General features: G+C 40.9%; 1 protein-coding gene across 2 annotated transcripts in view; it reads left to right on the top strand.

Annotated features, from left to right (window-relative positions):
* The window catches only part of LOC121607623 (cell migration inducing hyaluronidase 1), a 167894-nt gene that overhangs the window by 87926 nt on the left and 66202 nt on the right, over window positions 1-13766 (top strand). For both annotated transcript variants that reach the window (XM_041938536.1, XM_041938543.1), the window contains exons 4-6: window positions 1500-1638; window positions 4102-4338; window positions 7103-7282. In XM_041938536.1, coding sequence (XP_041794470.1) covers window positions 1500-1638; window positions 4102-4338; window positions 7103-7282 — 556 coding nt within the window. The remainder of the gene's footprint in view (window positions 1-1499; window positions 1639-4101; window positions 4339-7102; window positions 7283-13766) is intronic.

Raw genomic sequence — 13766 nt, 5'->3', positions numbered from 1 at the left:
ATTAAACCTCACCTTCCTGTGGAAACGCAAAGGAGTGGGCTAAAGTTATGAGTATAACCCAGATTTAAAGATGATTCAACAGAAATGTTGTAACGTTTTACAAGAAGGAAAACAAATGGATTTTGATATAAAAACACTGTAAAATGATTTTATTTACATGTATGAGATGATTGAACAATTAACACAGGACACGGGATTTGAACTTTTGAAAACATATTTTTGTATTTCCCCATGTCTTTAACTGCTCAAAAAAGTATTCAGTTAAGGCGGAGCACTGAAGCTGCACTCAGATCAGCTCATTGTCAGTTGTTCTGGTCATGCTCGGCATCATTGACTCCTTGATGATTCATCTGTTTGGCTACCAGTTCATTAGTATCATCCAATCCTGTTCATCCATGTGAACCAGGTTCCTTCATAAGCAGTCAGTTCACTTTATTACTCTGATATGTTAATTTGCTCTAATCCAACACCACCACCCCATCCCCCTCCTCATGTATCTGAACTTTTCACGACCAGAGTCCCTTCCTTTTTTACCTGATATTCCATTATTTTACTCTTTAATAAGATATTTAAATTGGTTGTACAAGCTAGTAATGATTAAAATATATGCATTATAATACATGAAGGTGTATTGAAGTTTGTCAGACTGAAATAAAGGTGTTTTTGGATTGAGTTTTCCATTTTTCAAATAAACAGGGATCCCTGGCGTCCAAATACATTGATTTAAAAAAAGGGGATTGTAGTGCTATCAAGGGTAAATTGAAGATATTTTAAGGGATTGATGTTTGACGTTGTTGACCTGCTAAGATCTAATGTTCATTTATGTGTACAGCTACTTCTGATTCCATACAGTTATACTATGTATTACAGGCCATAGCTCTCCCAGCAGAACGATCATCGCTGCTCAGGTTCTTTGACAGGTCCCTCTAAGAGAAGAGCCTTTTCTGTCACATTTAATGTAGAACCACTTGCCATAAATGATCGATTCCTTGGCCTTCTCCTTCCAAGTTTCCCTGATTGAATTATTATATAATAATTAACTGAGAAGATTTCAAAGAATACATTCAGTCTTGTGTTCTGGTTGAATGTATTGTGCGATATCATGAACAGAGTAACAGTATTTAAGACAAAACGTGATGAAAGCAAGAAAAGTCCCACATGCAGGAAATGATGTTTGGTGTTCAACAGCTATTCACCGCTCCACTACTGAACTGGAATCATTGGATTGCACTCAGGTGGGTGCCCAGCTACATCTCCTGAGTGTGTGTGTGTGTGTGTGTGTGTGTGTGTGTGTGTGTGTGTGCATGTGTGGACAGCCTGAGCCCAGGGCCATAAATGGTAGGAAGACAGGAGGTGTCTGAGGGCATTGGGGCATGAAAGACCTGCCAGGAGACTTCATCACCACCTCCCCATCACCCCCACTACCACCAACCCCCCCCTCTCTCTCTCTCTCTGTCTCTCTGTCTCTCTCTCTCTGTCTCTCTCTCTCTGTCCTGTAGGAAAGCTGGTGATTGCTGACACCAACCGGCCCATACTACTTCGAACAAAACACATTCTGATTGGGAACAAAGGGGAGCTGCACATCGGAAGCACAGACTGTCCTTATAAAGGCAACCTTACCATCTCCCTTTTTGGAAGGTACAGTTGTATGAAGTTTAGCATGCAGCAATGTGTTTTAAAGAAGTCACGCTAATCAACACAATGACATCTTGTCAATATAGTCCTTCTCTGATATCATCAATGTAATGACGGGACTTAAAAAATCAAAAGACAGCTTACTCTCACTGAGACAGATGGCCTCCATCAAAGTCAGTACAAACAACTGTATGTGAAAGCAGGCCAGGAAGGCTTCCTCACTCCTTCCTTGCTGCTCAGCTCAGTGATGCCACCAGCACTGTGCCGGTCATGGTTATTGTTATTTTGCTGCTTTGCACTGCCCTGAGTGGTTTTTCTACTTTGTCAGTCACTATAAAGACATCCTACCTCCATGAGTTTGTACTTTCAACATATTTCCTACAAGGAATTTTATGTGCTGCTTAATGATAGTAAGTTACAGGAAATGACGATGATCCAGGACTGTGATACAACCTGGACCAGAATTTGAAAAGCCCAGCTTATTCTTCTGTACCTTCAAGCTCTATCATTCATTCTTCAAAGAGAAACTATGAAAGTATAGAACAACTGATAAACTGTCCAACTGATTTATATATATACTATATTAATAGCATACGAGGCATATTGGCTCTTTATTAGTCATTACAAAGTACTTATTAATGCCTTATCCTTGGGCTCACAATTTATGTACAACAACTTACTATCAATGTTTAGTGCTTTTCTAGTTTACCGTCCAGTCAATGAGCCACATTCACACACTCAATCACACACCGATGGCACAGGGTTCAGCATCGTGCCAAAGGACACTTCAGCATGCAAACAGAGATTCTCATTGGTGGACAACAGCCGCTAGTCAGGGTTGGGGGCCCCAGGTTGGGAACCAGAGCGATAGAACACTAAATGTGGATTAGTCCCCAACAAATACATTATTTCTGTAAGAGTAATGTTTGTTAAAAAACACAGCCAACAGCTGTTTTAGGAAATGACCCGGCCGTTTTTAAAAAATGAGCCTATATATTTGTGAGCTGTTTTTAGCCATGCTCTCAAGGGACGGCAGTGTCAGCAGGTCAGAATATGAAAGCTACTGACTGTGGTGATCCCCTGACTTTTTTGTGCCACCAGCAGATTGACATTTCTAGCTTGTTGCTCCATGTTGCGATGGCTGGAGCTGCTTCTCTATGGTGTCTTATGTCAGACGGTAGCGATGATGATGATGATGATGCTCGTAGCTAGTTCTCCAGGTTTCACCTTTTCTAGCACATTGCCTGTTTTTAAACATTGCTTAAAACATATTTTTACAGGAAAATCTTTCCAGATGCCTGATTTGTAACTGATACATGTTGTTTTTTTTTATTGATACCTTTATTTTTTTTGTTTTATTTTGTTACCTTTATTTTTTTCATCTCATGTATTTTGTGAAGAACTTTGTAACAAATGCAGTTATTATTTATACTCGCCACAGCTTTAATTTTGCTTAAAATGATTTCACGTCTGAAAGCGGCGAGGCAAGACGCTGGCTAGACCTTGGAGCTTGAGGTTCAGCTCTGAGATGTACTTAAAGTCCACCATGAAGGCCAAATCACAGACACTCCATGACAGGTTGTCCTTCATCTCCATTAATTCAAAGTGACTCTTGGAACAGTTTTACTGTGTCCGGTTCTAGCAGCTCTGCAGCAGCAACAAGGCGCTCCCTCACAAAATCTCCTTCTGAATGAGCTTTCAGCTTCTTCACCACAACACTTCTTGACAGTTGTCATGATGCATGAAACATCATCGTGTCATCATGAAACGTAACTGTCAGGTGCGTGTTGGATGTGTTAGTTTACTTTTTTACGCATGCATGCTGACATTAGCATAAAGCTCAAAGTTTTGCTGTGGTTAAGTACAGCCTCAGACTGAGTCTTGTTAAAGATTTACTCCTTCACTCAGGGCTGAGTGCCTCCGGCAGGGTGGGGAATTTCGAGAGTGTGTGAATAACACATTTTTGATTTTGGTCTTTTCTTGGGATTTGTGAACAGTCCCCAGTTAATATGCAGGCTGAGATTAGAGGACAAGTAAACAATAGTATATATATAACATAATGGACAGACAGCAATTATTGCTTTGAAGTGAGATAATGTTTAACTGATGGATGTCACTGGTTGTTCAACTTAAATTCAATGTTGATCTTCTGTGCTCATGCAATGTTAAAGTTTAATAGTAGTTTTTGTGTCCTTCTGCATTCCAACGGGTGTATTTTCATTGTATTTGTAGACCGTCCTCAAGTTCATTACAAGTCTACCCCCACTTTCCACTGTTTTTTTCTTTCACTCTTTACTGCCAACCACCATATGAAGGCAAATTGTCGTTTTTTTTTTAAGTCCTCTCAATGACCTATTAAAAAAGGGGGTTGTGTGATGTCAGCATTAGGGTCAAGAGTGTAAGCACTGAAGCACACTTCTTTGCTTCAAATGTATTAAAACATGAATTCTCCCACATTGTTCTTAGATTGGATGACAGTGATCAGGAACACAGCTACTTTGGGAGAAAGTACATTGGCGTGGGGACAGGCGGGACTCTCGAGATCCATGGAGAAAAAAAGCTGGCGTGGACGTTCCTCAACAAGACTTTCCATCCCGGAGAGAGCAACCAAAACAACTACCTGTTCCAGAGAAGCTGGGGGAACCGAGGCATCATTATCCACGTAGTCGACCCCAAGACCGGAGAGGTGCTGCACGATGACAGGTGAAGGTCCCCTCCAAGCAGAGGCTCCGTCGCTGAACTCTTAATTAGAGCAGCGGCAGACATCTCATAAGCTCCGTAACCACAGGGCTGCAGTGAAGGAGACAAATATGCGTCTAATGGCTCTGGCACTGCTTCATGCAGGGATATAAAGTTTAGAAATCAATGCCATCCTTTATATGCTTCTATGATTCATTGTCTATTACATTTGTATTCCAAATGGGGGTCAGATAAATTGATATACAGCTTTTATTGTGGTAAATAGACGATTGGGTAATTTTTAGAGGAGGAGGCTGGGCATTGGACTGCATCAAGTTTCCTCTAATTTATTGTCATCAGACCATGAAAGGTGACATAAAATGCACAAAATGGTTATTGCAAAACAGTTAATTAGCCGACTTACTCAACGAGAGATTAGAGAACTATTACACAATAACTACAATGGATAGACAGCAAAATATTGCTTTGAAGTGGGATAGTGTTTACTAGTGGATCAACAATATTTGAGACATTATTTTAGCCTCCATTTTTCATGTGGATACACTGCCTGATCTTTTAAGGCACCAATAGCACTTGTAATTAGGGGGTGTTAAATGTGCATTAGTCCATCTGAAATTCTTTTTACCTTTATTGTTAATGTATTTTTATCAGTAACAGAGAGAAAAAAGGTTTTTGTATCTGAAATGCTCCTTTAGTCTGAATGGGCACAGAAACACTGTCACGACTCGGAGGGCAGAGGCTCAGGCGCAGATTAAGGACTCAGTACACAAATAAGTTTACAAGAATTTATTTACAATAAGTGAATACAAAAACCCCAGAGTGCTAAATACAATAAACAGTGAAGTGAGACCAACTACCAAACTATTCCTAGCAGAATATTTACACAAATTCAATGACAGGCCCAAATGGTGATAATCCTGGACGGAAACATATAACTCAGGAGAAGTCTAGCAAAAGAACACAGGAACCCAACAAAGGAACTAGGCCACACTAGAAACTACTGGGAACAACTAAGGCTACCAACAACTAACAAAAACAGGACCAACGAGAGAAACGGTTTACTGAAGGAGGCTGTGGGATAGATTTGGATGGAGCGGCTGGAGGTGAGGCTGATGGCAGCGGGTGGGTGAAGCAGAGGAAGTGGGTAGACTGGAGAATGGCTGGTGAGTTGGAGAAGCCGAATTGTCAGGAATCAGAGGAGCGTCAGGCAGGAGGCAGCGGAGGTGATCCAAACTGAGGCAGAGCAAAAAAACCAAAATTACTTTCAAGCACAATCGAGCAAAGAGCAAACTTACTACTATCAAGGAGCTGGTAATAAACTGACGGAGTGTGGTTTACGGTCCGGCGTCGAGTCATGGATTGAGGCCGGTATTTACGGCAGAGGAAGAACAATGGAGCAGAGGTAGACCACGCCCCGCCACAGGTGAGCTGAGTTACTAATAGGCAGATTCGCCGCACCTGTCTGAGCCTCACACACCAGCCTGCACACGCCCACCTGAGGAAGGAGTGTGAGAGGAAGAGGGAGAGATAGGAGGGAAAGGGGAGAGGGATTGCCACTAGGAGAGGGCAGAGTTGGAGGGTGTGACAAACACAATGCAAACTGTCATTTTTTTGGAGGTGCTTTCATGAAAAAAATTTCAGGAGTAAGCATAGGACTTTATTTACAAAACAGATCTTCATGCAGTTAAATAAAGAAACAATTGGATTTCAGTTGGCCTTTAAGTAACCAATATTTGATCCTCTTTCTGTAGACAGTCTTAGGGCATCATTTGGAAAGGCTCATTCAGTGATTTAAGTATTTTTACATTCCTACAGGTGTACATTCAGCATAAAAGGTAAATGAGTATGTGCACATGCCCTGTCTATAAATACAGTGTCTTAATTTATAAACCTGATAACTTTAATTTGAGCAATTATCAATGAACATTTTCATTCATTCATGTGTACTTCACAGGTTTTCTACTTGCACAATGTTCTCAAAGTGCACAGTTCCCATGATGGAGTTGTGGAAATGTTCCCTTCATTAATTCAAGTCCTTTGATCTCCATTAAGGTTTTTATAATGAGGGCTTCAAATTTTGTGTTTTGCAACACAAATGAATTAATTAAATTAAATCAATTAATTAAGTAATGAATTATTTTTGGATAAATTTTCACTTTATGCCATTTATTCAATGTGATGAATTAGCTGCACTCTTCTGTACTGTCAGTTTTATTAATTCAAATTAATTTCTGTTGCCTTTAAACATATCCATTCTTTTTTACGTCTATGTGAAACATGATAAAATGAAACATGACACACAAATAAACTTCAATAAACAAAGAAAAAGGAGGGAAATTCTAAAAATCCTTCCTTCATGACATTCATGTTTCAAAGTAGTGTTGAAATGCTGGTCTGTTTCCACCACTGAAGGCTGCGTATCAGTGTGTTACAGTCCTTTTTTCCTCTGAAGTTTGCCGTCCTTGTCCTTGCACACTGTGCGTCTGAGAGCCCATTTTCACAATTTAACTTAACTTTTTCTCTGTTATTACAACAATCTGCTTATCCAGAATGCAAATGAAGTAAAAAGGTAAGTAGAAAGGAGGATTTCTGACCCACAGATCACTGGTCTGGCAGTGATACATTTCTTAAAACATGGGAATAAGGATGTTCACTTGCAACACCAAGTGCTTTTATATGCATGTGTTCACTTCTGTCCTGTCTGTGTTTTAGGATGAATGGAAGACACACAATAATAGTTTTGTTTCTTTCCCCTTCACCGCTGCAGGTTTGACACATACCGTAGTAAGGATGAGAGTCGTCGCCTGGCAAAGTATGTGGATGGTGTGCAGGCGGGCCTCATACTGGCCATGGTGGTCAATGACGAGGGCTCCAACAACTTGGAGGACTCAGCCAAGAAGAGTCTCACCAGGCTGGGCAGCCAGCACATCAACAGCCTGGGATTTCGGTGAGCTCGTGAAGTCTTGTTTTGGAAATTATACGACACCATTTTAGCCTCCTCTGGCAGCTTGTGATGGAAGCTTGGCATTTAGATTTTCTAAACTAGTGTTCATAAACAAAACAATAATGGATGAATAGATGAATCAGAAATGATAATTACTGCTAGTTTCACACTGTTGATCAGTACTATGAGCTCAGCAGCATTTCAGCTCATTTCCTCCAGTGCGTACTCATGGGTATTCAGCTCACACCATGTCAGGAAATAAAATGTATTTTCCCAGCTCCGGCACTGGAGCATTCTTTTTATTGATCGCTGTGAGTTAATGAGAAAATGTTACAACCTCAGGTGAGTCAGAGTGTATTGTTGTCTCTTTCCAGTTAATCTCTGCATCTTTTTTAGGACCCTTTGCTACTTAATGGGTTGCAATAAACTATCTCCAGTGTAACATTTGTAAAATTGTATACATTCAGTGGCCACTTTACTGGCTACACCTGCACAGTCCATTACAATTCAGCAGGTGTGCCATAAATTCTGCTTTTATGAAGTTCAAATTCTTGGCCACGTGTACATTCAGTTGTATGTTTATTACTGAAGTCATAGTTAACGGTGGTGTTGTACTGGACTAAATTATACTGGTGTTTTTATTTTTTTGTCCTTCCATTTACATACAGTAGATGAGGTTAGCAATACCTCTGAAGATAATACAGTCCAGTACAACACCTGTAATTATGAGCTCAGTGCTAAAACATAAGATAGATTTAACACCTCTATGACAGTGTCAACAAAAGCTGAAGCCATGATGATAAAAGCAGAGAATAAACATGGTTGTGTTGGATTCCATTAAATTGTACGGGTGTAGCTATTAAAGTGGACACTGAGTGTATGGAGCCACATTGTAACATGTAACACATTTCAGCTGTGAACCTAGTGAAATTAAACACACATAAAATATCTAGAGAAATTTGGAACCAAAGAAAGGGGGATTATGAAGCTATGAAACATAACATAAGAAAATTAGCGCTGTTTTGCATTCATAAATAAAGTTGATTTACGAGCAGTGAAAAGCTCCCATGCTCATCACAGACAGGAGCTGTGCCTCTGTGCTGTACATGCAGCCCCATCACCTATAAATTACATTTGTATATTACTAAATTATTTTCCCAATCATCTACCTGGATTGTGTTCACATGCAACATTTTGGAGTGAATGAAGCCCTGCCTTTATCTACTGCACCAGAGTTCCACAGTGAGGTGGATGGCGGGTGTAGAAAGTGCAGCACTTTGACTCCAGTGACCAGGGTTTGCATTAGAGATTGACCGATATGGGTGTTACAGGACCGATTCCGATTATTACCAGTTAAGGAGGCCGATAACCAATATCTGGAGCCGATATTCATTTGCAGTAAAAGTATAAAAATTGGCGTAAAAATGTTGAATAATACAAACACTGAACTTGGTTTAAATGCCTAAAGCATGTTTATTAAACAAAAAGTTCCTGTAGTCAGAAGCATCTCTTATAAAGTTGAATAAAAACTCAAATAAAAAGCTACCTGAAATGTTTCCACAGTAAATAAAGTAAAATGTCACAATAAGTGAAAAGACTTTCAGATAAATCACTCCTGAATTTCACTCTCTGACACACACACTTCTTACTACTGTCACTTTTTCCATATCAATATTATCAGCAGCCTTGTTGCAAGAGATTAGACCAACTGTTTAACACTAATTAGCCAATAGCATCTCATGTTCACTTTAATTTTCAGATCATAGGACCAGAAAGCTCACAGCAACGTTAGTAGTTGTCAGTTGTAAAGTTTTTCATGTGTCTTTAACACAAACTCACACTTTTCTCTACATAACAGACATTCTCCCATTGAGTCTGCTGAGCGTCTAGAGCCAGAGCGGCGACCTAATGCTATGCTAAAAGCTAGTCAGCCTTCATCTCAGCGTACTTTCCTGCAACAAAACAAGACTGAATTGAATTTCTTCCTCTCTCTCACAGTCACTCACAGGTTTCTACTATCACAGACTGTTTCTACGTCGATATTACCAGCAGCATTATTTCAAGTGATTCACAGACATGTCGGGAGGTACCACGAGCTAGCAAAGCTGCCGCTCATGTTTACTCTTAGCTCTTAACGTTACATTATTGTCGTAGTCCTGACTTGTTTTTTTTTCATGTGACTTTCAGGCAAACACACACTATTCTCCACATTACATACATTGTCCCCATTGCTAATACAAAGTCTAAAACAAGTGAATTGAGTTTTTTATGCGCTCTCTCTCAATCACACACGCTTTTACTACCACGGACTCTGACTGTCGATATTATCAGCAGCCTTCTTTCAAGTAATTCACACACATGTCGGGAGGTTCTACTGCCGCTCGTGTGGGAAATCTTCTGGTGTGGAAAAGCTCCGGGGAGCTCCCTCTCCACCGTGTGTGTGAGGACTGCTTTCACATCAGTTTGGCTCTGCCACTTAGCATGCTGAAGCTTGCTTAACCAATCAGATGGCGCAGTGGGCGGAACAATGCTGGAGACAGAAGTGGCAGGAGATGGAGTGGCGGCTGCATCTGAGCGGAAATAACCCGTTTTTTAATTGATTTCTTGATATTCGGCCCGTCGGATTTAAAAAAAGCTGATACTGATATACGTCAAAACTCCTAATATCGGTGCTGATAATCGGCCCAACAGATAATCGGTCGATCTCTAGTTTGCATCTTGACTCCTGTCTGTGGTGACATTAATGCAACAAAAGCACTTTCCTTTAGATTAGGGAAAGATTGTGGGTTTGATTAGACCTTGATAATCACATTGTGTTTCGTGACTAAAGTTGCTGTGGACGTTTTCTACATTAAACCAGAGCTGGAATCATTCCCTAACAGTGTAACAGATGAGAGCAAATTAAACATGTATCATTTTACAGTTTACTAATATGTTCAGTATTGTCACTTTTTCCACTCTGTAGCTAACAATATTTCCTCACTATAGTATAATGTGGGCTGCATTATGTTTCCTTCAGACTTTATGTGTTATATATAACATAATTGGAAATGTAATTTCTAGGAGACAGGCTTGCAAGTTATAACAAGTGGCTAATGTTAGCAAGCACTGCATTGCTTAAAGCTGCATTCATTGATTTTCTCATTTGTAAGCATAATATTTACATATAGCGTTTTATGGTGTACATGTTGGCAACAGTTCCCTATTTACACATCCAGCAGACACACAGCAGTACTAGCATGCATTTGGAGTTGTGTGTGTGTCCACCTGTCACATGTTCACTCTTGCTTTAGCTCCGGCTTGGTCCCCACCAACTCCTGAGAAAAACATCTGGCTCTTCTTGATGCTCAGCAGCCAGTCTCTGACTTTATCTGTCTGCTGTTTGGTGGAGCTGTGAGGAAAACCAAGGGGAAGAAGTTTGCTTAGCCCTACCCAGCACAAAGAGCTCGGCATAAAACACTAAGCAAGGCCTTGATACACTCAGAAACGTGGCTATATGTAGCTTAATGTACACATGTGCATGGCACACACACCCACACACACACACACACACACACAAACAGGCCAAGCGTTTTCCCCTAAACATTTTCTGCAGAGGGAGATACAGCATCACTAAAGCACACACAACAGGATTAGCTGCTGCAGCATTCCATAACAAGTGGGAGTGTGTGTGTGTTTGTGTGTGTGTGTTACTATGTCAGGAATGCATGGGAAATGGAAACTGAATCATGGCATGATAACAAAACCCCTGGAGATGTCTCAGAGTTGCTCACACTATCACAGTGGATGAGGAAGTGCACACTTTTACACTGACACATTCCTCAAACAAGACTCAACTGCGCTCTTGTTTTTCAGAAATAATGATATGAAACCATTGGATGGGGAACTTTGCATAGTAGTAAACCACAAGCTTGTGTGTTCTGCACAGTGCTAGTCAGCTCTAATATCTGGAGCCTTGTTGTGGGCTGAGAGAGGATGCTGGCAAACCCTGGCACCATAGGCCCCGTGGTTAACCTCCGAGCCAGGCGGCGTTCTGAAACTTGATGCTGCTGAGGAGACGGCGGGAAACACTGAGAGGGTTTCTGAGACGACATGAGGACGGAGTGCAAGCTAACTTCCCCCTCCCCAGTTTGCACTTTGCTCCACGGTTGTGGACGCTGTGCAGGACAGAGTAAATGGGTCAGGGCGATGGTGAGGCAGCGGAGGGATTCCTGCCTAATGACTCCTGTCGCCTTCTCTCCTCACTCTGTTGCCAGCAGGCCAGCGCTGGTGTCATCAGGAGAGGGAGGCTGTGTAATTTGCGGTGCACCCAGAGACATTTTAATAAGCCAGAATTTATGAGACAGTGTAGACTCTGCAATACAATCTTTGTTATGTAATTTGCATATGTTTACTGCAGCTGCCACAGCGGGGCTGGTGGCGGCACACGGGAACACTACAATACACCTCCGGTTCTGCTTTTTTAAAGCTGAGCAAAAATTAATTTCAGCTCAGTCGGGGATCATCTGCAGATGCGGTAAAGTTATGGGGTATTCTTTGGGTACAAACCAAATTGTTTTGGCTTCACATGAACTGGATGTGAGATTCTCAGTCTGCCTTACTTGCTCTCTAATCATACATTCTTGTTTTAATGGTGCCACAGTCACATTTTAGTGGCTCACTGTAGAGAATTACCAAAGTAAATCAGAAGCAATTCACAAGTGTTGCTGAACAATGTCAATCACTCCTCTGTGACTTCAATGACTGCTGAGATTTGAAGTTTTCTGCTGCCAGGCTGGTCCTGATGGATGATTTTGAGGCCCCTTAATTACTAATTCCCAGGCCCTTTAAACTACCCACCGTGTGTATCTACCCTGTGGAGTTTCCTTGTAAACAAACAAAAGTTGCTGATATTGAAATGTATTGTGTGTATCCTTGAAGTCTAACAAAGGTGCAGAGTGCATTTCCTTCCTCATAAAACATGCTGTAGCACACGCTGGTGCATTGCTGCCATGTGTAGGTCAGTGTAGCAGTGTGGATTTTCTCATTTGGGTTAAAAACTAAATTCTCCTTTTTTACTCTAGTTTGTCTTAAACATGTATGACTAATTATTAGCCAGGCTGCCACTACATGTTAAAGCTCTGTCTTAGAGATCACATCTTTAAATCATAGACAGGATTCTGAGCCTGACTGTAGCAGTTGTGGAAACTGTCTTTGAACTCCACTTTGCACAGAGGACATTTCGACATGTGACAGCACACAATGTACAGGTGTGGTTAATAATGTGAACTGATTAAGACTTCATTCCCTTTAGGTGTTCTACTGTCATTGCCCTGGTGTTGCGCATGCTTGCTTTTCGAAACAGTGTATTGCACTCTTAAATGTAAAGAAGCCATTGTCTGTGTAATTAATTAGATTTTCTCACCAATTGTTTAAGTCGGTAATCAGGCAAGAATGCAGAACATTTGTTTTAGAAATGTGAGAATATGATGATTGATGATGTTTCATGTTGTTGTAAATTGGTTATTCTTTGGGATTTGGTCTGTTAGACAGACATCATGGGCTCAGGGAAATGTGATTGTGACTGCTAAGTGACAGGAGTGGTGTGCACATCCACAAAACCTAAAATATAATATTAATAATAATAAAATAAATTGGCAATGATTAAAGTTGCTATAGATACATTACAGATGCATTATAGATGCTTGTCTTACTTTGTTAATGTTGAAGTTAAAAATGTAATGTGTCATGTGCAGCAAGGTGAGGTTGAATTCAATTCAGTTCATACCGTATCTTGAAATAGAGGACCAATAGATTTTCTGACAAAATCTGAAGTGGTTTTTGGATCATCACTGGCACCCAATACTGTTGCCAGTACATTTTTCATATCACACTACGTGAGAAACAGCGGGCTCTTCTTCAGCCCAGGCAGCAGAGATATGTAGCCTACAGTGCACGCCATACTGAAGCGCTCCATCTGCCCACCACCGCCCAACTCCTTTACACACACTCACTTCCATTCACACATACATGGCAACATCTTAGATACAGACATGGAGTCACACGCATGCACAGCAACTTCCCCTCTTCCTCATAGCCGTCGCATCATTACCTGTGATGTGACAAGTGATGCATGCTGGGATAGCTCATTTAATGACCCAGACTCCAGATGTCAGTCTTTATGTCAACATTATTAGAAATCTAATGTCACCGTCTGCGTGTGTGTGTGTGTGTGTGTGTGTGTGTGTGTGTGTGTGTGTGTCTATCAAATGAGCCCATCCTCACCAGGAAAGGAGCCGTATAGGTAGGCTCTGCAAGGAGGTTATTGCAGCTCATTTTTGAGTTTAAGTTAGGCGACCTCTAGTGGCCATACACATTATGACAAGAGGTCACATGTGCAACCAAACGTCAACCTTGACCCATTTTTTAAAAACATATTTTATGTTGAGTAAATATGTTATATGATGTAACAGTAACGTATTGATCGTAACTCATGTTCTTTTCCCCA

The sequence above is a fragment of the Chelmon rostratus genome, chromosome 1 (genome assembly GCF_017976325.1).
Source record: "Chelmon rostratus isolate fCheRos1 chromosome 1, fCheRos1.pri, whole genome shotgun sequence".
Classification (NCBI taxonomy): Eukaryota; Metazoa; Chordata; class Actinopteri; order Chaetodontiformes; family Chaetodontidae; genus Chelmon; species Chelmon rostratus.
This window is presented reverse-complemented; position numbering and strand designations above follow the sequence as displayed.